Raw genomic sequence first — 26,817 nt, 5'->3', positions numbered from 1 at the left:
AGTCACAAAATCACAGAATCACAGAATGGCCTGGGTTGGAAGGGACCTCAAGAATCATGAACTCCCCTGCCACAGGCAGGGCCACCAACCTCCCCATTTAATACTAGACCAGGCTATCCAGGGCCCCATCCAATCTGGCCTTGAACACCTCCAGGGATGGGACATCCACAACCTTTCTGGGCAGCCTGTTCCAGCACCTCACCACTCTCATAGTAAAGAACTTCCCCCTGACATCCAACCTAAATCTTCCATCCTTCAACTTAAAATAATTTCCCCTTGTCCTGCTGTTATCTACCCTTGTAAAGAGTTGACTCCCCTCCTGTTTATAGGCTCCCTTCAGGTACTGAAAGGCTGTAATTAGGTCACCCCACAGCCTTCTTTTCTCCTGGTTGAACCATGTTTCCTATATTGGCAATATTGCCTGTTCTTGGCAATAGAATTTATACTGGGCAGCAACAGGCACTAATTATTACACACTAGGTACGAAATAGAACCTAACAAACTAAATCAAGGGTATTTATCAGATCCTTTAAATATTTTGCCACATATTAGCAGTAACTCCACTTCTAAAAGTGTTTTATACGGGGCAGATTGTAATAAGCACTTGCACTATACCTTGCCTCAAGATATGGTAATACTGTTATATTCATACAAACATACTGCCTGAAAAGCTATTGACTATGTATCTGACATCACATTCATTTTTCTCCCACTTTACTTTTACATCTCAGCTTGCAGCTTCCAGCCTTGCACAGACACTGTCTGGTGTTAACCATATGTAGTGTTATTACTCAAAAACTGCAGCTCTTTTACTTCAAAACTCTGTATGAGATTTGAGATAAAACAAAAACTCTTTTAGATATGAGATATTGACTTCATGAAGGCTACATCTTTGCTTTGATTTTATTATTACTATTATTTTTTAATGCTGTGAAAATAATACGTGGATATCACTTCTGTGCTTTAGGTAATCTTAATTCTATCCATGGCTCAACCATGAGAATCTGAGCAGTCTACACCAAGTACTGGCTTCTAAATAAATAAGCAAATGACAAATAACAAATTCATCTGAATAAATAGAGAAAACATACTTACTTGAATAGCTCTGAGCCTGTGATTATTACATTATGTTTTAGTATATATATTCTCTTTCATATTTATTGGAAGACCATTTAGTTATATAACACGAACAGTTTTTGAATTTCAAATCCAAGGCAGGGCAAATTTCTGAAAAATTTTTCTGGATATATAACAGCTATGTACAAATACTTTAAAAATAATTTAAATGTGTATTGATGCTACTCCCAACAACTTGTAACTGAGGGAGTTTAAGCCAGTTTATGCATATTTCCTCAAGTGCTGGATTTTTTTTTAGCAGTTTTGTCTTTAAATGAGTTCATTATGAAGCACAAAACAAATGTCATTAGCATTCACATTCAACAAAGAAACAAGTTAGTTGTTGTCTACACTCATTTAATTTATCACTTCAAGCAGAGTCTGCACCACACAGATTCCTAGTAGACACAAAGCAACATCTACATACAAAGTGTTTTGCCCTAAAAAAAAAAAAAAAAAAAAAAAAAAAAAAAAGGCATTTGGCTGTCAAAAAGGAAGTTTTTATGCTGATCTTTAGAGCAGCAATCTTCACATGGAAAACTAGTGTAACAGGTAACTATTTGCCAGGAAGAAAATTCCTTGATGGCCTTCTAACTCCCATTTCTAGCTCTCACTACAGAAAATGGGGCGGTGATTGTCCATGGATTCTTAGAAATATCCTGGAACATATCCTACATATCTAAAGTAAAACAATACAAACACAGTATCTATTCTATATATTAAGTTACAGCAACAATACTTTGGAACAACATCTGAGACTTCTTATATATTCTTGATACAATACATATTATTTCTAGATCATGCAAAGTGCTTTTCTGAAAGATTGTCAGAAAGTACTAAGAAAGAAACACACAGTAGAAAAAAGGTATTAGGTGAACCTCAAATGAAAAATATCAACATCACTAGTTTTCTTAAAAACATCATTTTCACATATTCTTTCTTTACTATTATGGGCTAGATGTCAGATATTCTGGGACAGCTAAAGATAGAAAGGTAGTGGTTCAAAATATCCAAGTAAAAACTCTACCTCTGTTTTCAGAGGTAGGTTTTTTGTTTTTTTGTTTTTTTTTTTTTTCTTCTGCAATCTTAGCAGGTTAGATTTTAATAAAGAAAAGATATTAAGAATATAAAAGCAAAATGAATGAGTTTGCTAAGTATAGTGCACAAGAAATTAGCCAAGGCTTACATTTTTTTTTCCTCCTAGTTCAGCTGACCATGAAGATTCTGAGGAAATAACTTTTCATATAATTTAAACAGGCAAGCAAAAATCAATTCACACAGTATGGCTGTTATTTTACCATGTCATTCTTTTTTTTTTTTTCCCATGAAAAATGGTTGATTAAATCTACGTAAGTTTTTAAATATGAGGAATACAAGGGCTGCTCCAAAAGTAATACTTCCTATGTTATTACACTGGCCCATGAACATCAGTGTGGATGTTGGTTATGTGGCAGTAAAGGTTGAACCTTCCCACCAATATTCCATTACATCTTGTTGCTATGTGACAGATGACAGCAGAGGGGCAGTCTGACAAAATGGTGTCTGATGTGGAAGTGCAGATGAAGCAAAGGCGTGGAATTGAAATCCTCATGCAGAAAAAATAGCACCCATTGACATCCATCGATGCTTGCTGAATCTTAATAGAGACCAAAGAGTGGATGTGAGCACTGTGAGGAGATGGGTGGAGTGTTCAGCAGTGGCCACAGCAACAGTGGGTCATCTCCACTGGAGCAGATTTTTATAAGTGTGGTACACAGGCTCTTGTTTGTTGCTGGCTCGTGCATAGCTCATGTTGGTGACTGGTTTCATGGTTGAAAACTAGTGTTTTGTAGATGAGAATTTGCTCTATCAGTGTTACTGCGCTCAATGTATCTGTTGTAAATTTCATGGAAATGAATAGGAGACATTACTTTTGGAGCGACCTATGTATGTACATACATACATATACACAGAAAGTGAGAAGTAAAAACATTAGTACAGTGTAACATTTTTCTAATATAAGGATGTTTGTGTATTTATCTCAGATTCATGAGATGCACACCAAGAAAGCTAACAACATATTAGAGATTACATCTCTCCTTTGTCTGTGAATGATATATTAACACTACACTCCATTTTCATTCACAGTCTCCTTGGACCATCTTCTCAAAGGTTATTGTAGGATCATGCAGTATTAACGTTTTCCTTCTCTCCATGAATCAAAGCCACACTATGCAGATTTTGTATTTCAGGTCTATTCTATAGCCAGATTATAATATATTTATGAAATGTAAGACCTATATTTAGCTGGATATTTTATTTTACAGAAAAAAAAAAAAAAGCACTCTTTGGACTTGAATAGCCTAGAAATTTTCAATTAAATTTTAATTTTTCTTTAAAAGTATGACTCATTATCAATTAAATGCAAGTATACTTTTGGTGGAAAAAGTGAAATGATTTGGGCCAAAAACTTGCTCAGTGTCATTACAAACATGTTTTAATTCACGTTGCAGTCAATATTTAGACTCCACCTCTGTTTTCAGTGAGACAAAACACATGGATTAACGATTTATCTTCCTTTTATATGAAACAGAAGTTACCACAGTCTTGAGGTAAACTTAAGGGCTAGTTCTCAAGTCATGTTATGTGGTTGTAGTCTGCTATCTGTGGACTACTAAAGGTTTTATATTTTAAAGCACTTTTTAGCATACAGCAAGTACAGAGATAAAGACTTTCCTGGCCAAGAGTTCTTTTAGTTAATTTTCTCAATGGAGTTGCTCCTTATTAGGAACCAGCTGAGTTGTACATGGTGATGTGATAGTTTGTATCTGTGAAATCTCTGTTTTACTAATTTTAGTCACCTTATCAAATTACAGATACTTTTTCTTAATTCAGCAATGTTCACCTTGAACAGATCATGGAGGAAAATTGGAATCTGATCTTTTGTTAGGTAGCTACCCCTCTACAAAAGCAAAATTGGAAAATGACTTCCTAGTAAGTAGATGCTTCCCAGAGTCTTGCTTTCTTTTGAATATTCTTTCAAAAGATATATTCTTTCTGGAAACTATGAAGGAAAGAGTTAAGTAGAAGTTGAAAGGAGCTTATATGAAAACAAGAGATGACAGTATTGTACTGGAATTAATCAAATGTGGTGATAAGAAAGACATATCAAATTTCAGAAGCTACCAAAAAGAATATCTTATCACAATTGTTTCAGTGACCTCACTTTTAACTTTCAGAGGAAATGCTTTCAGGATTCAACTTTACACCAAGGAAAAAGATCACAAGTAACTAGATGGAACAATATTATTAATATTACCAATGGATTTTTAACAAAACTTTTTTGTTTAGAGCTTCTGCCCCTTATGAAAACTAACACAAATAAGCAGTTGAAGGAATTACAGAAGATTTCTATTTCTATAAAGTTGCATGGACATGCATAAATCATGTATGGCCATGAATCTCAGTTCAGAAATCTGTTCATAAGAGAAATGGCAGCATCATGTCCAAAACTCTTTATACTGTACATGGGAATGTAAATTGTGCATGCTTGTGTAAATAAAAATGGCATCATAATCCTTTCTATATGTAATACTCAAACAAGTTTTGACAAGAATAGAATAACAGTAGGATGTTTTATCTTAAAGCCTCTTAGTCTCAACTAACCATATGGTCTGCCGCCAAAACATTACTGATTTGGCTGAATTCTATTTCACTGTAGGACTTCTACAGAGAAAGAAAAGCAGAAAGAAAAGAAAGCTCAGCTGTTGCAGGAACACTGACTTCTATGTAATTAGAAAGAAAAAGTGAAAGGAGTGATAAACAGAGTCTTTGAGCAAACTTTAGAGTAATACTTCCTGAGATATTGAGAAAAAAAATAGAAAAAATCAGCAGCTTTATCAGTTGCTGCTATAAGCTACAATTATCATTATTTTTTTAGTAGAAATCTGTGATAGTCTAATCAAATATTTGCTTTATTTATTTATTTATTTATTTATTTCTGTGGCAATACAAACTCAAACTCAAATGAAAAGCAATGTTTCCAATACTTGTATTTTGTTACTTACATTTTGTGACTATTTTCTTTAGAGTGTGACAATTACATATCCTTTGGTACAATTCTGTTTTCCTCTAAGGTTATATGTGTTTCTATTTCTGTGAAAATAATAAAAACATAGTAGCATTAAGTGCAGTGTCTTTTCTCACATCTGTTAACCTAACTTACTGTTCCTGCTCTTCACCAGGAAATGTTTTTCTGCTCCCATTTAGGGTAGCTTTCATTCATTAGTTTTATTCCCTGTCTTCTGGCCTTTGTCTTGGCTTTTTTCCAGTCAGCAACTGTTCAGTTCATATGAGATAACTTCTGACCAAGCCTAGCCATGCTCCTTCATGAATTCCTGTTAACAGCAGATATACAACTACTGTAAGAACTGTAATTGTGCTTTTTATTTGGTCTGAAAGAAGAGTGCTTAGCACTTCAAAATCCCTTTAGGCAGCCTGTAATTTAATTTCTAGAACTCCAGATCAAAGACTGCATGATGGAAGTTTTCATACTATGCCAAGATAAAAATATTTAGATAGGTACCTGTTAAGAACATTCAAAAGAGTCTAATTGCTAGAAGCCTTACTCGCACTGACTTGCAATACTAGTGAGGCTTCCACATAGATGCTATCAGCACAGTGAGGCACCTTAAAAAAATTTTGATAAACCTGGCCTTGGAGAAATGTTTTTGTAAAAAATGGTTTTGCTCTTAGCACCAAACAAAATTTGCAGACATTTCTTTTTCAAATACAGAAATAATGCAGACCAAAGAGGAATTAATTTACAACATCACCAGTTTGAATAACTATAGCTACAGTAAATGGATATTTAATATTTGACAGCCACAAATTAATACAGTTATGAATTCATTAAAAAAATGGCTAACACCTGTTAAAGTTGCTGTACACAGCGCTCTACTCTTTTGCTAAGATATTTTAGAATGTGGGAAAAACCTAAGAGATCAGCAGAGTTCAGACGTCAAACATATAGTAATGCCTCTCAAAGAAAAGGAATATAATTACAGTTTATCAATAAAGATGTCTCTTCGAACGTTTGGAATTTAAAAAGAGAATTTCCTACTGCAAATGCCTGAAGAGCATATGACAGCAATCCTACTGTTCTGCTTAATGAGACTGTCAGTTCAGAATATTAAGTAGTTTGATTTAAGCATCTTAAATATGATTTAGATCTAAAATGTTAATGGGAAGGAAGAATTTGGAAAATGTAATAAAGGACACTTTTCCCATATAAAACATTTTATATCTATCATACGCTATTTGCCAAGATTATGAAATATGGTAGTTCATAATTATAGCTTTGATTTCCACAGACTAAAAGAATTCAAATCCAAAATTCTACTGTATTTTAAGATTTTTCGAGACATGTCTTTATAAGAATCAAGTGATTCTTCACAAACTTGGTTCAGCCCTCATTTCCTTTTTTTTGCCCATCTTGACACTCTTGTAAGGAATACTTCCCTCAGTTGTTTGATTTACCACTGTGATTTGACTTAACAGCAGTATTCTGATGAGTTACTGCATACAAATCCAGGACTTAGGACTTAGCTGCTCAGATGCCACAGCCTCTCTGTTCCAATTTGCAACTATGATCTTACTCCTAGCAGAGCAGACATGAATGTACCAGACATCCAGCTCTGTAGTCATCACTCCCTTCATTTTGTCATGCTGGTGTTAGCAAAAGCTCTATCGGTTTTTCTACACATTGCTTGTCAAGGGCATGACTTAAGCAACTGTAAGCTTTAGAACTGGATCCAGTCTATAAAATTCATAGTGTTTTCATTTCTACTATAATGCTTTCTGAATAAAGACATAATATCTTTCTATCCAGTTGTAAAGATTGTAGTTATTTAGAAAAATGAAGTATTTTTTAATAAAGTTTCTAAGTATGAAGGAACAAAAAACCCCACTGTTTTGCAAATCTCTTGACCGCTGATACATTCAGGCATCTATAGTTTCTTTAAATACAATACTCAATATTTTTAGTATAAATAATTTAAATGTAAGTACAGTTAATTGTTTATGGCTAACAAGCAAACTCCTTGACTCAGAGGATGCTGTACATTTCATTTGAAAAATGCAGATTTATAGTCATTTGAAAATTCAAACTTCAGTTCTAACTATGTATATGTTGAGTCACTAATCAGCTTCCAGATCATGTGACAGCCTTCTCCCCAGAAAAAAAGTCTTCATTCAGAATTTTACATAAAGACTGCTAATGATTGACGTTATGTCCTTGCAAAAACACAATGGGATAGTGGTGGATGATAATAGTAAACTGGATTTTAAGATAATTTTCTTTGAAATACAGATCACTTCAAAGGATCCCTATCATTCCCAGAGGAAAAATGTCCTGAGTAGCCTGCTCCATTATTTCAGTGACTTGAACTACTTCTAATATCTCTTCCTATGGATAGTGGAAATGACTTCTAGCATTTTCTTGTTCTGTAAGGATTCAAATCCTGTAAGAACTAATGGGAATTTCTGATGTAAATTTTGTGTAAATTCAGATGAGAATATCTTTTTTCTTCTATTTTTCAAAATTCACTGTTTGTTGTTGTTGTTGTTCTTGTTCATGAATATATGTATTTTTTATTATCAACAAAAAATGATAAATCAATCCAGCACACACTTTTGCTATTTGATGCCACCAACACATCTATAGACATTTCTATTGTATTTTGGATTTCAGACATAGAGGGAGTTACCCTTTTTTTTTGACCTTGAAATAATCTTTGGCTTTACTCCATATGTCTCATTTACTTTAAATCTGGCATTTTAATAGAAGTGCCATTTACAGTTTAAAGAGCGACTGTATATATATATATTTTTCCCTTGGGAAATGATACAAAAATAATTTTTCACATAACTTTGGAGAACCATGGAAGACACATTTCCTTTATAAAATCTTTCAGCAGGTAGTATGGCAGTGGGATATAATTACTATTTATATTATAGAAGTTCATAGACACACAGCCCTGGCTACAGGATCTCATTCTGGTAAATGCTATTGAAATCCAATTCTTTCTTCATTCTCAAGATAAGTGCCTTCTGGGCCATGGCAGTGCAAAATAGTCTATTCTTCTCAAGGTTGTCCTAGAAAGCTGAACTATTGCTGATTGTCTGGGTAAGATAAGCTCACATTACAATGTGTTTCTCTTGTCTACAAAAAGTTGATTCTAAAATAATTTCAGCTGGGAAACAAATAATAACTATTGGTCACCAGCAGCATGGGCAAGATTTGTACTGATGACTTAGATTGAAGCATTCTAAATTCCTCCATCAGCCTCAATATAGCAAGCTGTACAATGAAAAAAAGTGATTTTCTCTTGTATGCATAGTGTGCTTTAAATGTGAAAGAGCCTTCCTAGCTGTGGCAGTAAGCAGTTTTGAAGTAATTGCTATTTTGTGTTTCTGTTCAGAGACAGACGTTAAAATGAGTCATTGGTTTCTGTTTCTGTTTTCTGAGCTGGCCCCTTTGTATATACAATTTTAATGGTTTTATAGAGATGGTGCACTGGCACAGCTGCTCTCAGTACAGTGGGATATGCAGCATAGGGGAAAAACATTCCCATATATTTTCCTGGTAAAAGTTTGGAGATTTTGTATACAATTTAAGCAATTAAATCCATAATAGCTTTAACAGCAAAATATACAACATGCTATACTTCCTTTAGTGATGACATAGGATATTTCATGTTTATATTTGTACTTGTTTATTTGTCATGTTGATTAAATGCCTACTTAAAAGTTTTACTCTAAGGTTTGAGTTTTTTCTTATTTTTTGTTTCTTTTCAATTTACTTTTGAAGTATGTGGTAGTCTTGAGCATGCACTTAGTCTTTCACATATGGGAGGTTCATTATCCCAAATTCTGCTGTGGGAATTCTATGTGCTTCAGCTGCCTTTAATAGGTTCACACTTAAAAAAAATAAACCATATACTCACATAAAAATTGAGCTAGAAAACTAAATTACATCAGCAGTGAAAAATCATGTGACTGAAACATCAATTCTAATTTAAAAGCATTTCTTGAGATAATGTAAAATGTAATTCTATTGCTGAAGTAAGGCAAGGCAGTTCTGGGGCAAAAAATAACATAGAAGTCTAACAAATATTGTTAATAATCCACTGATACATATAACTGATGAGAATAGTGTTGACAGCACCATATTGCAAAAAAAAAGTCGTAGCCTGATAGGAACATACAACCTATTGGTAGGAACGTGCAAGAGCCTCTAATGCTGTTAGGGTTGCCACCATAGCGATGGACAAGGTTCTCAGGAGCTGACATCTTCATAAATCAGTATCCCTGAGATACCATAACAGGTCCTTGGTTTGACTAATATATGATCACAATTGAGGACTTTAGTGCAGCAGAAATCATGATAAGCAACAACCTCTGTGTGTCGTTGACACTTTGGAGGCCAGAGATAACAAAGGGAATTTGGTAATCCAACCTCTAATAGAAAATAGTACCTACAGAATCCAACTAAATTAAAAAAAAAAAAAAGCATTTAAGTCAAAAGACAACACTGTATGTGTTTATCAGAATTTTCAATACTGCTGCTCTTGAAAAATGCAGGTGATTTGTTAATGACATACTAAATCTTATGTTTCCCATTTTATTAAATTAAACACTTCCTATCATTAAGACTATATATGTTCACTTAAAAATGAGTAGCTACATAGTGGACATTTACACATGGATCTCCTTGTTTGAACTTCTGCCTCATTAGCAACTTACATGTATATATAGTTGCATATTTCCATTTTCAAAGCTGTAATTGAAGCGTAAATATTGTTGACTAATGCTGTTGGCTGTCAATATGAAATTGTTACTGAAAATGTGACATATGTCATTTAAAAAGAGAACATTAACGTGCTATTTATAATATAATTAAGCAGAAATATGTGTTCAGTTTAACACGTATTTGTGTATCGTGTACAGTTATAAATGTGTTGCTATATTGCTTGATTTTCTCTTCCTTAGAGCTTATTTTTGTATGATGAGTCTGAACACATTGTGATGAATTACATTTTTCTTGTGAGAATTCCATCTTTCTAATGCACATGTAGGCAGGGTAAGATTTTATCCTCTTCTAGTTCTTCATTTTAAATGCTTGCCCTTTTTTGAACGATAACAATGACTATCTTACACCCTCTGGAAATCTGAATTGTCATTTAATTTAAACTTAACTTGTGCTTAAGAAAAAAAAATATATATATATATTTTTTTTGATACATAAATGAGGGCACAGTTTGTTAGCTTTTAATAAAAATTAATGGATGGATAGATCACTACATTAGTGAAGGAATAAGTGAAATAACTCTGGTAGTTTTATTCTATTTGTAGTTGATAGAATGTGCCCTTATTTACATAGATTGGCATTTTAGCTTAAAATTGGTGCCTTCATTGTATTCAATAATTGACTTTTCCTTCTTTAGATAAACATACATAACCTACAGGAAATAAAAGAGGGAATGGAAGACCCTCATGTAGCAGGCAGGAATAGTCACATTCACTGTTATAAAAATGAGATGGATAGACAACTGATATGATGAAGATATTAGCATGCAAGAGGAAATCCCTGTCATAACTAAACATAGTCTGTGAAAAGACTGGAAGGGATGCAGTGGGTCTTGTTGTAAATAATGAATCCTCCACCCCCCCCTACAACCTACAATGCAGGGAGAGCCATAGGTTTGGTGTGCAGCTTACCATACTTGCTAGAAAAACTACTATTTTTAGATACCTCTGTTGCAAAGGGAAGTGTTTCTAATCACAAGAGAGCAAGGAATACTCAGCTATTCCCGTAGTATTCAGGAATTGTACAGTCTACATAGGAGTCACTCAAAAAAGGCAGTACTGCAACAGAAATGGCTTAAATCTTAGGAAAAATCAAGCAGTTATTTTGTTATTTATAGCTTGTGTGTGTAGTTTTATATAATTTTACGAGAGAAGTGAGGACTACTGTACATTTTAGTTTATAGTTCTCTGGCAAAAGATCTTGATATTCAGTGTCAAACAGAGGACATCCACATATTTAAAACATTAACAGTAATGCTATTCATAGAATCATGGAACTTCTGAAAAAAAAAAAATTAGTCTGAAGAGACTTCTGAAGATCATAGAATCATAAAATTGTTTGAGTTGGAAGGGACATTTAAAGGACATCTAGTCCAACTCCTCTGCAATGAATGGGGACATCTACAGCTAGATTAGGTTGTTCAGAGCCCCATCCATCCTGATCGTTAGTGTTTCTAGGTACAGACATCCACCACCTCTCTGGGCAACCTGCTCCAGTGCTCAACTACTCTTATCATAAAAAAGAACTTTTTTCTTACAGTCAATCTAAATCTTCCCTCTTTTGGTTTGAAACCATTTTTTTCCTTGTCCTATCACAACAGACCCTGCTAAAGAGTCCCCTTCTTTCTTATAGCCCCTCTTCAGACACTGAGAGGCTGCTCTCAGGTTTTCTGCAGCTGAACAGCCCCAGCTCTCTCAACCTATCCTTGTAGGAGAGGTGTTTCATCCCTTGGACCATTTTCATGACCCTCCTCTGGACACGTTCCAACAAGTCCATGTCTCTCCTGTACTGAGGACTCTGCACCTGGATGTAAAACCATCTAGTACAACATCATCTAGTCCAACTCAAAGCAAGTTCAGTGCAATGTCTAGTTAAGATTTTAACATTTCCATTGATGGTGATTCCACATCTCCCCTTAGGCACCTGTTTGACTGACTTCATGGTAAAAAAACAAAAGTTTCCTGATATCTAATAAGAAGCTTCTCATTCAGCAGAGGCCTGCCTCTTGTCTCACTCCCATGAACCACTAAAAAGGGTCTGCTTCCAACTGCCCTATATAAGTCTATACAAGCTCATACCAAGCTCAGCAATGCTGAAACAATTTTTAGTGCCAATGATTATGACTCTTTGCACTGTATGTTTTGAGTTTCAGCCACTACTATATTAAGTCACACATATTTCTAACATGTGCTGTTCTTAGTTCTTCAGTTTAAAGATATTGTTGCTCTTTACAATCTCAGCTCTGGTTATCCCAGAAAGTTGTGTGCCGCCATCCTTTTTTTCTTATCAAAAGAAAAACACAGACCTACATTTCATGTAGTAAAATTACTAGTTCTTTCATGAGTTGTACAATTCTTTTTAGTTGCACAAGCTTGCCTTTCACTTCCCTCCATACCCCCCAGAAAGAAGAAATCTGACCTTATGTTGGTTTAATTCATTTTCAATTTATTTTATTTTTAAGCAATGAATTATTTCTCTGCTTTCTTCAGTTTTTTATCAACCTGCAAAATGTGAAAGAGAGACACTGTATTTTTTAAAGGCTGTAAAAGTACATCCATAGAAGAAATGGAAAGTACTATCTACAAAATCTTTACATGGTAACATTTAACCATCGTATAAATATTTGTGCTTTATTGCCTACTCTGAATCTCAGTTAAAAATAAAAGAATGAAGTCAAATTTATTTTAGGTGAGGCTGTTTTAAAAATTGTCAGGAATTCGTACCATCTTTCTGTTACCAGCTTTTGCACATTTAATGAGCCATGAATGTAAAACTTAAAAGGAGCATATGATGTATATTAAAAAAAAAAAAAAAAAAAAAAAACTTGCAATAATTTAATTTACAAAATATTTATCTTAAAAACAGTACAGATCATTCTTGTAAGTGTGGTAAGCACTGTATCTGTACTAGGCATTAAAAATAGTGCAGCATACTAGCACAGGCTAGCAAGGTGAGGACATTTCAAAACAGGGCTCCTAGTGTTGTTTGACTGGTATTTCCACAGAAACACTCTGAAGTCAGACGCCACAATTCAGGAATTTTAATGTGGAAGCAGAAAGTGGCCCTTGACACTGGAAGAGTCACCTCTGCAACAGAGAATAAAACACATGCCTCTAGCCCATCATTTTTATTTCCTCCGCACAGAACATGGAAGTTGTTCTGGGAAAGTATGTTTGTCAAAACTGTAGTAGCCAGGGTCAGCAGAAAAACTAGTTTTCAGGGTCCTCCAATGAGAGAGATCTAGCAACAGTGCTATATATTCTCTTTAGAAATATCTTCTTTTTCTGGACGGAGTTCCTCAATTACCTTCCCATGTCGTTTCTGTGAGGAAGACCCCATAGATTGTAAGCAGAAAAAAAGAAAAAACAAACAAACACGTCAGCATTTATAAGGATTGAAAGCTATTAACCTGTTCTCTCATGATGTATTCAGTAGTCTGATGACATGAGAACCTGATGATCCAGAACAGAATAGCCCAGTGACTGCTGGTGGCAGAGGAAGAAAAGTCTATACTCACTGGGAAGTTTGTTGCTTATTAAGCATTCCCCCCCCACACACACACCCCACCCCATCCTTTTTTTGTGTGTTTCTGAGACTATCTAATATTATATGCTTTCAGTTTCCTCTGGAGCTGCCTTTACTCTACTCCAGAGTGTAGAAAGACCAAACTCTAACTTAAATACTTAAATTAGTGCCCTACATTTAAAACATACGACCATCAAGTATATAATTGATATAAAAGATCCCTAGCCACTTTCAGCAATTCTCTGGATGAGTAGCTCTATTATTTGGAATAAATTATATATGATCCTCCTCAACTCATCCTCTCCCCTTCAAGTGGATAACAAGAAGATTTTATGGTTTCTACTCTCAGAAAGTAGAGTATATTAAATGTATTTGTAATGTCAGAAATTGCAATATTGGTTTAGAAGAAAAATTCTCCAAATGGTGGAGTTCAGCTGAAAATTGTGCTAGTCTTAAAACACTTAATTTTAAATACTGGATCAGATCTCCCATATTTTAACGTAGATACCAGAGTCTAGGAATCAAAGGTATGAAATATGAAAATGTTGAAGCAATGAAACCTCTATTTTTACCCGTCATATGTCCAATCTTACCGTTGTTTGGGGGAAATTAGTCCTGCCTCTTATGACAAATGCTTTTCATATTAATCAAAGCAATCATATCCTGTAACTTCCTTGTTTTTAAAGTTCCACCTCAACAATACTCTTTGAACTGCATGTGCGCCAATGCTGACATCTTACATAAGTGTTTCATCAGGTTTGCTCTTAGCCAAAACAAAGAGCTGGCACATTCATATTCCTTACACAGACTTTGCTATTCACGCAAAGAACATCTGTCTTGTTGGCCATGTTCATAGGATGTTACGGAAAGACAGGAGAGAGAAGCATACTGGTTTTAATTCATGTATTTGGACTACATTTCATAATGGAAGCCAATGCTATTCTAAGCAAAGTGACGTGTCATGTGCTTGCAAGCTGTAACATGGGTAAACCTCTACTATAACCCCCAGTGAATCTCCATATGACTTTTTTGTTTTTCATACTAGTCAAACTTAGCCTAGTTTTTCCAACAAAAACAAACAGTAACCAATAGAAAAGCTTGTTTCTCAGCTCTTTCAGACTCTGCCTTCCATTTCAGACAACTGTTAACTATCTTAAAGAAAAAAATCACTGAAATACATATGAGAAAATTAATAGGAAAATGTATGATTAAACTTGGCTACAACTTTTTGAAGTTTTGCAAAGTGTTTCATCATTGAAAAGTGGTATTTTGTGTAACTGAATGAATCAACACTACCAGCTATAGTGAATAGCTCATTGATTTCACTGGGAGTGTTTGCACATCATTATACCCTTTTACTGTTACCTCTGTAGCTGAGAGTTTTGAAGACTGTACACATCTACAAAGTGTTCTGGTCCATGCCAACTGTTATTAAATTTATCTTACATTTGTTTGAGAAGCAGAAAAAAGGACTGAACAGCTCACAGTGGTTTTCAACTTTAATTTTTGAAGTAAACAAGTCAGCATCTTCATTAACAGTGTCCTTGAAACGTCCACTACAACGGGAAATATTCTTTAATATTTCGTACTACACGCAGTGCTGTTAGGTAAGTGATTTACGGTTTTCTCATTTTGCCAATCCGCAAGCACGTGAAGAGTACCATTTTGATCACCTTGGCCTAATTAGCTTTAATTATGTTCTTCTTCACAAGGCAGTCCTTAGACATATTAATATATATTTATCTACAGGGCATACTGTGAGTATGGGAGAACACTGTTCCCTGATTTGCATAGGGAGGCTTTAGAAATGTCCTCTGGCTCTGTATGAAAGAAGAATAATCTTACACTCTTAGAACACTATAAACACCTCACACTTGTTACCTTTGGCAGTGGTAAAATATTTGCCATTGCCAGATATTTTCTGTCTACCATCACTTTAAAAAAATGACTTCAACGTCTGTCTTAATACATATAAATTCGCTAGATGCTTTCAGTGTATTTGAACAGATTCCACTCAGAAAGTTACATGTAACTATCCATGTTTCCCATTCTCCAGTGGACACTTAACACTGCCTGGCACAACCCCGCTGCCTTCCACAGCCCCGCGCTTTCGCTCCCTGCCGTCACAAAACCCGCCCTATTCAACACCCGGGCACGCACCGCCGGCGGCCGTTGGCCGCTCCCGCGCGCGGGCGGAAGGCTCCACCGCAACAAAAGGCGACGCAGGGCACGCGGGAGCGGCCGCTGCTCTCCGACGGCCAGTAGGGGGCGCCCGAGCTTCACCGCTGGCCCAGTAGCGGCGCGTGGCGCTCACCGCCGGCCGTACCGTCACCTCGGGGCCGCCGCTGGCCGCACGTGGGCTGAGAGGCAGGCAGCGGCCGTCCGCTGCCCCGCCCCGCTCCCGGCCGCCGCCACTATCCGGCGTCTCCCACATTGCTTTTTCCTGCGGGCTCCCGTCTGTGTGTTTCTGCGGTGTTTTTAATTGTACGCCCCGTTTAACGAGCCCGCACCGTGCGTGCAGGGGGAGAGGGGCAGCGCCCTCTGTGCCGCGGGGTGCGCGCTGCCCTCAGCCGCTCCGTCGGGGCGAAAGTTTCCAGCCCCGTGAGGTCCGCGTGCTCTGTAGGTCACGCCTGAGCCATCTGTACCTATCTGCGTGCAGCCGCCCCACTTCTACACGGAATTCCCCCCTCCCGCCCCGGGGCAGATCCCCGCGCGGGTCTCGCTCCCAAGCGTGAGCGGGCAGCCGTCAGGGAGCAGCGCCGTGAAACCGCTCATCCCGGATCGGCTGGGCGCGGTGAGGGGCAACCCAGTGAGGAGGAGAGGCGGGGGAACCCGCCGGCAGCCTGCTCCTATCGCCGTCCCCATCTCCCTACCCCGGGCGGAGAAGGACGCGTGGGTGTGGAGCGAGGCGCTTTAGTCACACCCCGCAGCCTCCTTCCCCAGGCAGCCTCGGGAGCCGCGCACATTCTCCTCCCTCTCGCTGCCAGCCGGTGTGTCCGCGGCGGCAGGAGGCGGAGGGGCGGGAAGGGAGAGGCGAGGCGGGAGCCGGGGCCGCCCGGGAGGGAGAGAGGCGGCGGCGGCGGGAGGTCCCCGCAGCCTCTCTGCGCTGCACGCAGCCCGCCGCCACCGCTGTACGGCAGCAGCTGCTCCGCGGCGGAGTTGCTGCCCTCCAGCAGTTCCGCTCCGGTTCTTAGCGAGGAGGGAGGTGTAGGGGAGAAGGGCTTTATTTCGAGGGGATGCTGAGAAAGCCATTCCCTCCTGTAGCACGTTGCCTGGGCGTTCCTATTATGGAAGTTAAGTGAGAAACTCCGCAGCTTGAACTGATTTGGGAGAGAGAGAGAGAGAGAGAGAGAGAAGGGGTAGGGCGAAGGGAGAGGAAAGCAAAATAGCCAAACCAAGCCAATGGTTTTCCTGCAAAGTGCCAGGAAGTTTGCGGAACACTTTCTAGGAATCAGGTCCTTTTTCAGAGTCTCTCCTTGTCTTCCGAAGAAAGAGCTTGCTTTTGGATTGCCATGGAGCCTAAAGAGAGCCTTAGACACACTTGAATAATTCCTCAGCTTGGGCTGGATTGGTGGGAATTTAGGAAGGAGCGCGTGTGCGAAGCAGAAGCCTTCGGAGCTCGCTGCCTGCTCTAATCTGTATGGATCTAAAAGTGTCACATTCAAGACCTTTCCATCTGCAGCTTTTGATTGCAAGATTTCCCTTTCCGCTTTAAGTAGCTGCTAGGAAACTGAAAACTTTTGGACCTACCTCTCGCTGTCTTTGGATACTTTTTTTTTTCTTTCTTTTTTTTTCTTTTGGATCTCTGTGGAATTGCTCTCGCAAACGATCGGGATTGCTTTTAATATGTCAAAATGGGTCTGCTGACGCCACTCCTGCTCTTTGGATTTGCATTTTTTCAAGTCTACGGTAAGTTCGCTTATTTTAGATGTGCCATTTCTCTGCAGAATTTCCCTCCAGCTGAATTTGATTTGGGACAGCACATGGACGGCATTATGAGCTTTAGCGTTACAGAGCCTTAAGTTTGTTTCTGGTATAAAAATGGCATTTCGAGGGGTAGGGTGCGGGGGAGAGGGAATGTATGTTTCTAATAAGCAGTGCTTTTCCTCTGCTAACTTGATGGAAAAGTAGCTTGTGCGTGGAAGAATATCAGCTTGAGGTGGTGGGGAAGAGGAACGATCACCGTGCTAAATCTTTCATTTATAGGAGGTGCTGGTAGGGAAGCGGGTAGGAGAAAAGAAAGGCGGGCAGTTCTTGTAACCGATATTACTTCGCCTGCTTCTATTGTTAAACTTTCCGCCGGGAGAGCCTGCTGATGAAATAAATAGGTGAGCTGTGCCTCTGCGCCAGGTGAGGAGAATTGGCGACTTTCCAGAGTCCCTAAACACCTCCTTTGGTGCTGGCGGAGGGTGGAGCGGGCGCCAGTGAGCAGAGCAGGGCACAGCACGGCACAGCCCCCCGTGCCCGCGGGGCCGGGCAGGTGCTGCGCGGCCACAGGGGCGGAGGGTCTCTCCGCCATCTCCCCCCGCCCCTTCTTGACGGGCTGCCCGCAGGGAGCGTTGTCGAGAACTGTTGGAGGGAAAGGCTTTTTTTTTTTTCTTTTTCTTTCTTTTTTTTTTTTTTCCCTTTTTTTTTTTTTTTCCCTTCTCTTTTCCTTCATCTTCCCTCCCCATTGGGTTTCCTCTGCAACGTTTCTTACCGTTTTCAAGTTGAAGTAGTGGCCGAGAGAATAATATGAGTATAAATGAGCATTTATACGCTTTAGTAGGGCGGCAGCTCCAGGGCAAGGGTAAAATATCTTGCCAAGTGGGGGCTGGCGCTGTACTGCAGCGTAGACGTTAAGTGCACTACTAGATGTGAAGCAAGCATCTCAGACAGCATGCAGTACTACATTTGCTGGGATCAAATGTCTGGCAGCCCTCCTAATATTGAGCATTTGCATCTCTAAGCGGAGAGCTTAATAACTGGAACCCCGGCTATTTCTGCCTGGTAGAGAAAACTTTGTTCCAGGAAGCTGCTGCTTACAGTACTTAGCATATCAGTCTCTAAGCGAGGACTCCGGGGTTATTGTTTGCAGTACTAGCCTGCTCTGGGTGTTTCTGCCCCTCCTCTCCTCTCCTTTCCCCCCTGCAAGTGAGGAACCAAATAGACGAGAAGAGGGAGACGTTCAAGTAGTGCTTTACATTGGTTGCACAATAAGCCATACTGCTTAACCTTCAGTTTGGTCTAGTGATTAAATATATATATATTTGTGTGTGTGTGTGTGTAATATATGTACACGCTAACCAGGAGGATGTTGGATTGGCTTTAGTAGAACATTTGCATCTGTTAGCTTGGTCGTGGTTTTGTGGGGATTTTTTTTTTCCCCCTACTTTAACATATTTTGATTTGCAAGGCCACCAGTGGTGGAGATATCTTTGTATATAAACTGAAAACATCAGGCTGTAGAAATGTAATTATTAGTAAGTGTTTAAAATTGTATGTAGCTAGAAGGAAGACAATTAAAGTGCTCAGTGAAAGTGACAGAGTGAATCAGAGGAGCTTGGTGTTACAGAATGTAATTAATGTACCAGGCTGTTTGGTGATACATGAAACAAATGCAATTAACCAGCTTGCTGGAACGACAGGAGCAAGGCATAATTTATTCTGTTTTTGTCATGGGGAGCACAAGTAGAACCTTTGTTCTGTTTTAGCCGTATAGGACAAGGGTGGGAGGTGTAAGTGAAGAACATAAGTAGTGTAGAGCTGCACCATTGAGGGGGGTGGGGGTGGAAGCCAAGAAACTGCCCAGAATAGAAGTGATCCCACCCTTCCATGGGGAGATGTTGCAGAGACTATGTCAAGTTTACATATGTTAACAACTCTTTAAAAAAAAAAAAAAAAAAAAAAGCCAAAGAAAAAAACCCACCAAAAAATACATAAGCCACCAATTTTGTGGATGGCACGTCATGACAAAGTACAGATTGTTAAAGTGTCTAACAAGTAGCTTTGGAGAAATACTGGCATGCAGGCTTGGCATGTGGTATTTTTTGTCCCTTTATAAGCATGATAATTATGATTATACCTTAGGGTGACATATACCACCAGTTGCTTTGAAAAGATATATATCAACATTGGCACTGTTTGTGATACTTTAAGAAAAAAGGCAAAGTCAGCTTGACTAATAAATCCTTGGTCAGTTTACTATGTTCAAATTTACCTCCTAATACACTTTCGTCTTTCTGGATGGCTTTGTTGTTTTCTTTGTTCGGTTTGGTTCAATTTGGTGTGGCTTTTTAATTATTTATTTTATTCTATTGGCACGTGGTCCAGAGAAAGACACTTTAGTATCTGAGGCATGATAGCCACTCTTTTCTCTATGATATTAACTTTGGTTAGTGGCTTAAACATCGTATTACATTGTACAAGGTGGTGTAGATCAAAATGGTAATATTTTTTTTTAAAGCATTCTGTCCATGCTTTTATGACAACTGAAAATTGCAGAGCTCAATGAAAATGGCAGAAAATGTGGTATAGGTACATATTTTTTTTTACTGTGGATATGATTTTCCTCTAGCCCTGCCCATATTCCTGCAGTCTGTTCAGGGAATAACTTCTTTAGCTGATATTCATAATTAGAGTTCATTAAGAATAATATCAAATTAGACATTGTACTATAAAATAAAATACTAGAGATTAGGGTTAAAGCAACTAATTACATTATTTTTTTCCACAGTGGTCAGTTGACTTTACTGTCACTGTTTTGTGGTTTGTTGGCTGTTTTTTTTGTTTGTGTGTTTTCTTTTAATTTTAGTTTCTTCTTATCATTAGTAAAGCTTGCAAGAAATAATATTAACAGAAAAGTCCACAGCTACTGTGAACACAGGTGTGTGGATGTTACCATAGACAATAGATTTTGTGGGCCAAATTCAGCCCTGGGACGACTCTCAGTGCTTTCAATGAAAATGACAGCCTTATATGTCAGAGCTGGCTTTTAGCCATTATATTTTGAAAACTGCAAGTGTAATAGTCTTGTATGTGTGATGGTGAGAATGACAATAATTTTTAAAAATAGAATTTTATCTTAATATTTTTTCAAAAACATTTGTTTTCTTAATGGAAGGTATGCATCTAATATGGTGGTTCAGGCTTTTAGTCTCACATTTTCTATTTGTTTTCTCTCTCTCTCTCTCTCTCTTTTTTTTTTTTTTGTTCCCCTGAAATTAATTTTATTTCTTGACACCAGCAAAGCCATGTACAGGTCTCAGTTGCCCATCAGAAAACATGGCTTACTTATAAAGCTGGAATATATTCTTCCAATCAGTATTTGAGCTGACAGGGTCCTGATCTCTTGTGTGAGTTTTGCTGTTGTTGGATAACCTTTACTTCTGTGGAACATATGCATTTTAATACATTAAAAGTCAGTTGAAATGAAGAGTTTGTGTTTCTGTTTCCTTTAGCTTGTTCTTCTGCAGCACCCAATTCTGCAGAGCATTTAGGTTCATGATCCATCACTTATCCAGAACCTCAGTGAAGTTAATATGAATTTAAACATGTGTTCCAAGTTAATCATATGCTTGAAAACTTTGCTGAGTAGGGAGGAATTTATGTCCATGATGAAACGTTGTGCTGAATTAGTCTTAATGTTTTTCTTTCCTTATTTCCTGTCTGCTAAGTTGTTATTGCAACAGTATGTATTTATGTGCAAAAGATGGGCAATGAGAAAATGCTGTCATAGCACTTCAGAGATGGATATGTTTGCAAAGTAATTTGATAGTCTAAATACTTTATTTTGTTCCTTTGCTGACTTGGTACACAGCAGTAGGTCTAATAGCTAGTAGTTCTTTTAGAAAAGACAGAATAGAAAGTTTAAAACTTTTCAGTGAGTTACACTTACTGCAGTAATACTGCCATTGGGAACTTTCTGGGATGATGAGGTTAATATTGCTTGAGGACAATATGTGGCAAAGCAAGCTAATTGTAGCAACGCTAGCAAGAAGTAGACAGAAGAATTTAAGTAGATTTTTACGGGTAAGTTAGCAGTTTCAATAATATACACTAGAAATTTCAGTGAGAGAAAGTGAAGGCTTTGACTGCTCTGTCCAGTCAACTCCTTTTCCAGGACTTGCTCTTTTGTGGTATTGCTGTGTATTCTCACAGCACTAACCTCAATGCATGCCCTGCCCATTGCTGAACCATTTAGTGGAAATTACAAAAGAGTATGCAATGGCTTTTTAGCCATTTGCTAGCTTTGAATTGCTATTCAAATATTGATCTCAGTTAAATAGATTGCTAACAGGTTCTGTACATTCTGTTTCAACCACCTACAAGGAACACTGCTGTCAGTTTTTATCTGTTATCTCAGCTGGTGTGGCAGAGGTTGCTCTTCCTGTGGCTGCCATCTGGCTCGCCACCTTTCCTACCAACCTTGTAGAGGATACTTAATAATCATATTGATGCTGATTCTTGCCAAGAAACTAGCTTACTGTTTATCATTTCTACATTTCTGTGGGAATCTATTTTGTATATAAAAGAAATTTTACTGTGCAGAAGAAAGCATATATTTACTCTTGCCAAGTAAATGAATGTTTTGGCCTTTTTTTTTTTGGTTCTGTCTGAAAAGGCATTTCTTACATGTAAGTTTATTATGTTACTTGAGCATTCTTGCATTTTTATAGTACACATTTCTTATATATTCCAGAAATTCCTTTAAAGTTTCGTTCAGAGGACAGTGCAGAGTCATATTTAATCTCTATTTATTCAGTAGTTTTGAGGGTGATTTTATGGAGGACTGTTCACGTGGACTGTTATTTATGAGATCTCTTCAATATAATTGTATGCAAAAAAGATTTTTGGTATGTAGATTTTAGTTTCACTCTTTACTTTCAGGCTGGGTTTCTGCTGTACTACACAAACAGTGGACTCTGCTCTTGAAATTATGAGTCCACAAGTCATATTGAGCTGCCACTGTTGTCCGTCTGTCAAACCCTTTTCTTAACATAATAACTATTAATCCTCTATTGTCAAATGCTTTTCATTATTGTATCAGATAATTAAATTAGGCCCCATTAATTTAGGACATGATTACATACCACTTAAATCTGCAGCAATTCTGTTATTCAGTCCTCCATGAAAAAGTCCTTCTGAAAGCAGGTAACATCTTGAGTTATTATAAGACACACATCTTAAACCATTATTTCATCTTTTTAAATGCAAGCTTCTTACAGTATGAAGTTGGCCGCATCCTTCCATGGAGATAGCTTCTAAATAATAAGAAGAGTGTACAAGTCCATATTGCTGATTCAGTCCTAAGTACTCTTGCTAGTTCTATAGTGCTGTCTTTACTAATGCAAAGTACCTCTACAATAACAAAGCTACTGCTTGTGCTGGGTTGTGGATTTAATGATATGAATTCCAAGCCAAAAGTTCATGAAGTAAGAAATGGCTTTTTAATTCCATCTCTGCAGCTTATCTTGGCTTTGCTGCCATGGAGGGGAGCCAAGATGTGCTCTTAATTTTATTAAAATAATATCCTTCATAAATAAATACATGAGCAACAATACACAAACTAACCAGTAGTACCCATGTAATAATTTACCTGGAAGTTTGAGCCAAAATGTCTGTTGTGGCATGTGGTCTTTTAATATATATTTATGCATTGTCTGTAAGGCTTTTGTGTAGTGTGCCAAGGCTAGAAGAGTCTCTAATGTGCATGTCATAAATGAAGGTTGGACAAATAATGCAAAGAATAAATGGCCAGAAGCCAGTTGTAAAACACAATAAACTATGCATTTCAGTTCTGTTCATCACTTGCCATTGATTGCAAGAGAAACTGAATAGAAAAAATTTAACCTTTTAAAAGCAAAATGTCAGGTAACTAACATTCGTCAACTTCTTTCTCATTCAAACTGAATGGAGTAATGGTCACGCAAGAGTTCCAGAGGTACTTTTTTACTGCTGAGAAAATGTCAAGTGTTAAGAAGTGATTATGAGAAGTATTTTAATGCTGCACAAACCCTGTAATGGTTTCTCAAACTGTCATTCTGTTCTATTTTCAAAGTCCTCGTGTCTTGTAGTCCAAATGACTTGATCCTGGAAAAATAAGTGATCAATTTTTACCTGATAATGTACAGTATATCCTGATGAGAACTCTGCAAATAAAGGATGGGTGATAGTTTCTTAGAAATCAATACTATGAAGAATTCAAATGGCATAATAATGCTGTCAGACTAAGATCTGTTTGGAAATCATGTCAAAGACCGTATGTCTCTTTTTCAGTATTCTTTCCCTAGACAACTTAATCTTCTCTTTGGGATCTTCACTTCATATTGGAGGCTGCAGAAAGGGCCACTCTATTTCATGGAAGCATAGAATCCTTAGAGTTGGAAGGGATCTCTGAGGGCCATCTAGTCCAATTCCCCTGTAATGAACAGGAACATCCACAGCTAGATCAGGTTGCTCAGGGCCTTATCCAGACTCACCTTGAAAGTCTCCAGGGACATGGCATTAACTGTAACATTAGGTAACCTGTTCCAGTGCCTCACTGTACACCCTCACTGTAAAAGATTTTTTCCTTAAATTTCCTTAAACTTCTCTTTTCACGTATGAGATCTTGTGCTCAAAACAGTGTCCTCTTCAGGACCAGGAAGTGCTTGTTGGTCCTGTGTGTACAGTAGCACTGCCCTTCTCCAGCAGTCTTCTGGGGAGGTAAATGTCACTGTAAACTGGGAGGAGAGGGATTGTAGCCTAATTCCAAGCTTAATGCATTTCAAGACTGCACAGTTTTGAAGCAGGGAAGGTGGGAATACAGAAGCAGAGCAGTTGAGCTACAAGGCATGTGGTTGAGTCAGGCAGCACGGAGAGTAAAGACAAGAGTGGAATACTACTGTCATATTAATGTGATAGTGTTGATTCCCTGTAACTTCAGTGTTGCTTTATATGCAGCATGGGTAGGTGTGTAGGCTTTATTTTGTTATGTCATTTATGTGTCGCCTATCTGTGGGGCAAATATACCTTTCCGTTAAATTGTTAGGATCTGCATTTGTTAGGAATGGCTGAAAGAAAGAACAAAATTATAATTTGATGCATTGAACTACGGTCTTTGCTGGCCTTAAAGTGATATATTGCAGAAGTGTTGTGAAAGATCAGCTGGATCTATTACATCTATTTTGTTAGCAAACAGGATGAAACCAGGCTGTTTATTCTATTATTTCGGTATTTCAGGATAAAATCACAGTGCTTGGGATAAGTGGATTCCGTGGTAAAATTGTCTTTTCGTACTGCTATCCTTAAAACTATTTCTCTGTCTAAATATGTGTATGTAAAAATATCTGTGTAGCTGTATAATTATATATAGTTCTATATATACACACTTACAATGAAAGAAAGTAACTTTAGAAAACCATAAAGAGTAGAGTGTACGTTTGTAAAATCAGAACTAAACAGTGGTAGGAACTGTTAGAACACAGAATTAAGAGAAAATGAAGTGTGCCACAACAAGAAAAATATCTAATTAAATATGGATCTGTGCAAAACAGAGCTGTTTATTATTATTTACTAAGTTCTTTTTGAGAACATCAATTTAGGATGTGCAGAAGAGCACATTTGGCTTTGTATGACCCCAAATTACTCTTTCTCCCTTTCAGCAGAAACATGCCTTTTTTCCTTAAGTGATTTTTGGTTGCTAGGAGAAGGGCAGTAGGCTGCCCTGCTCTTACCCAGCAGTGAAACCAAAGAGTGTATTGAGGTAAAGAGAAGGGCAAAGCACAGTACAGACATGAATCTCAAGTTGTCTCTAATACATCCACTTTGTTCCCACTTTTTCTTTGAAAACTTTTGTTTTCACTGATGGTGTTTCTTTTCAGCTGATCTCTCTAAAACCATTCAGAGTGGGGGGGGGGAGGAGGGGGAGGAGGAGAAGTGTTGTTAAGAGTCTACTCATAGGAACAAAAAAGGAAGGGGAGACTTTAAGAGTCCATGGATCCATATAAGTAGCAATACCCAATTCACTGAATAGCTTTAGTCAGCTGCTGTTAAAAGTGGGTGATTTATACTTTTTTTTTTCTCCTTGGACTAGAAAGTACACAGAAGGTCTTAATGTTGCTCCTGCCAGTTGGTGTGCTAGATATTGAGACTGTGAACAATCTTCAAACTGTGTTCTTGAAACATGATAGGAGAATTCAGATAGTAACATTGTAAAGTTATTGGAATTAGAAAGAAAACTGTTAATTATTGTTTATGTATACTTTAGTTTATGAAGCCCTTTTATTCACTAATTTATACTTTTTGAACTAACTGTAGACTGTGGTCATCACCTCCTTCACTTACTAGATGTATAATCAATGAATATACAGATGTTATAATTAAGAAATATACAGGAAAGTTAGGCTAAACAGGTTATCGCACCAAAGAAAAATGAACGGAAATCTTATCCTTGTCCTGGGCTTGTTGAGAAGACTCCAAGAGGAACAATCTCCAAAAGAGATCATTCCCCACTGGTAGTCAGCTCTTAAATGGGGGTCTAGGAGAGGTGGAGCCAGGCTCCACCCCTTCTGGTAGTACAGGTAAATTGCCTTCACCTGTGCTCCCAGGGCTGACTCAATGCTTGCCTCAGGTGGTCAATCAGAGGTTCAGGCCGTGATTCAGCAGTTCCCATACACTAGGTAATGAGCTTAAGATGTGCTTGACTAGATGTCTACTTTCAAACTTTTTCAATTAAAACTGGTTTAATGTAGCTAGATATTTTAGCAAGAGGAAGAGATTAAATAATATTGTCAATGTTAAGACGATCAAAATCATGAGAATTGTGAGAGATGAGATGTGTGAGAGATTTCACTTGAAATTGATTGTGGAGTGAATGTATAGAAAATAGTCTTTTCTCAAGTGCTTAATGAAAACCTATCCTTAACACGATCTTAAAATGATGATTATCAAGAAACAGAACTGAAGAAATAATTTGTGTGAATACTTTGAGTGAGGACGTAGAACATGTGTCTGCAAGGACTGTGATTTGGGCTGTAAAAACAGATGACTGTAAATAGAGCAGTTCTCTGTATCATTCCTTAACAGGAATAAGTGGTGAATGGCTAAGCATCTCATTACCAATTTAGAAGATCCCGTTGACTCAATTTAGTGACATGCAGATAATAGAGAAATTCAATGATGATGTAATTGGAAAAATAGTGCAGCAACTTCTACTGATTTGTTACTTGCATTTGAACAAAACAGGTTTCACCCATTTTTCTGAGGTTATTGGGTAGCCTGGCATTACTGGATTGAGTCCCGGTGTAGTTTAATAGTATCTGTCTCTATTTAGATCAAGGCTGAATGTGCCCCTGGGGAAAAATGAA

The 26,817-nt window shown here is 37.8% G+C and overlaps 1 protein-coding gene across 6 annotated transcripts in view; it reads left to right on the top strand.

The window, feature by feature from the left end:
- The first annotated feature begins 16,417 nt into the window (after nt 1–16,417).
- ROBO2 (roundabout guidance receptor 2) overlaps nt 16,418–26,817 on the top strand; it is a 459,965-nt gene continuing 449,565 nt past the window's right edge. For 3 of the 6 annotated variants that reach the window (XM_031556590.2, XM_085241102.1, XM_019620124.3), the window contains exon 1: nt 16,419–17,398. In XM_031556590.2, the coding sequence (XP_031412450.1) occupies nt 17,344–17,398 (55 nt within the window). In that variant the 5' untranslated portion in view covers nt 16,419–17,343. Of the gene's footprint in view, nt 17,399–26,817 lie in introns of all 6 variants that reach the window. The other 3 variants (XM_085241087.1, XM_085241077.1, XM_031556589.2) reach the window with 2 other exon arrangements.

Source organism: Meleagris gallopavo, chromosome 1 (genome assembly GCF_905368555.1).
Source record: "Meleagris gallopavo chromosome 1, MGAL_WU_HG_1.1, whole genome shotgun sequence".
Lineage (NCBI taxonomy): Eukaryota > Metazoa > Chordata > Aves > Galliformes > Phasianidae > Meleagris > Meleagris gallopavo.
This window is presented reverse-complemented; position numbering and strand designations above follow the sequence as displayed.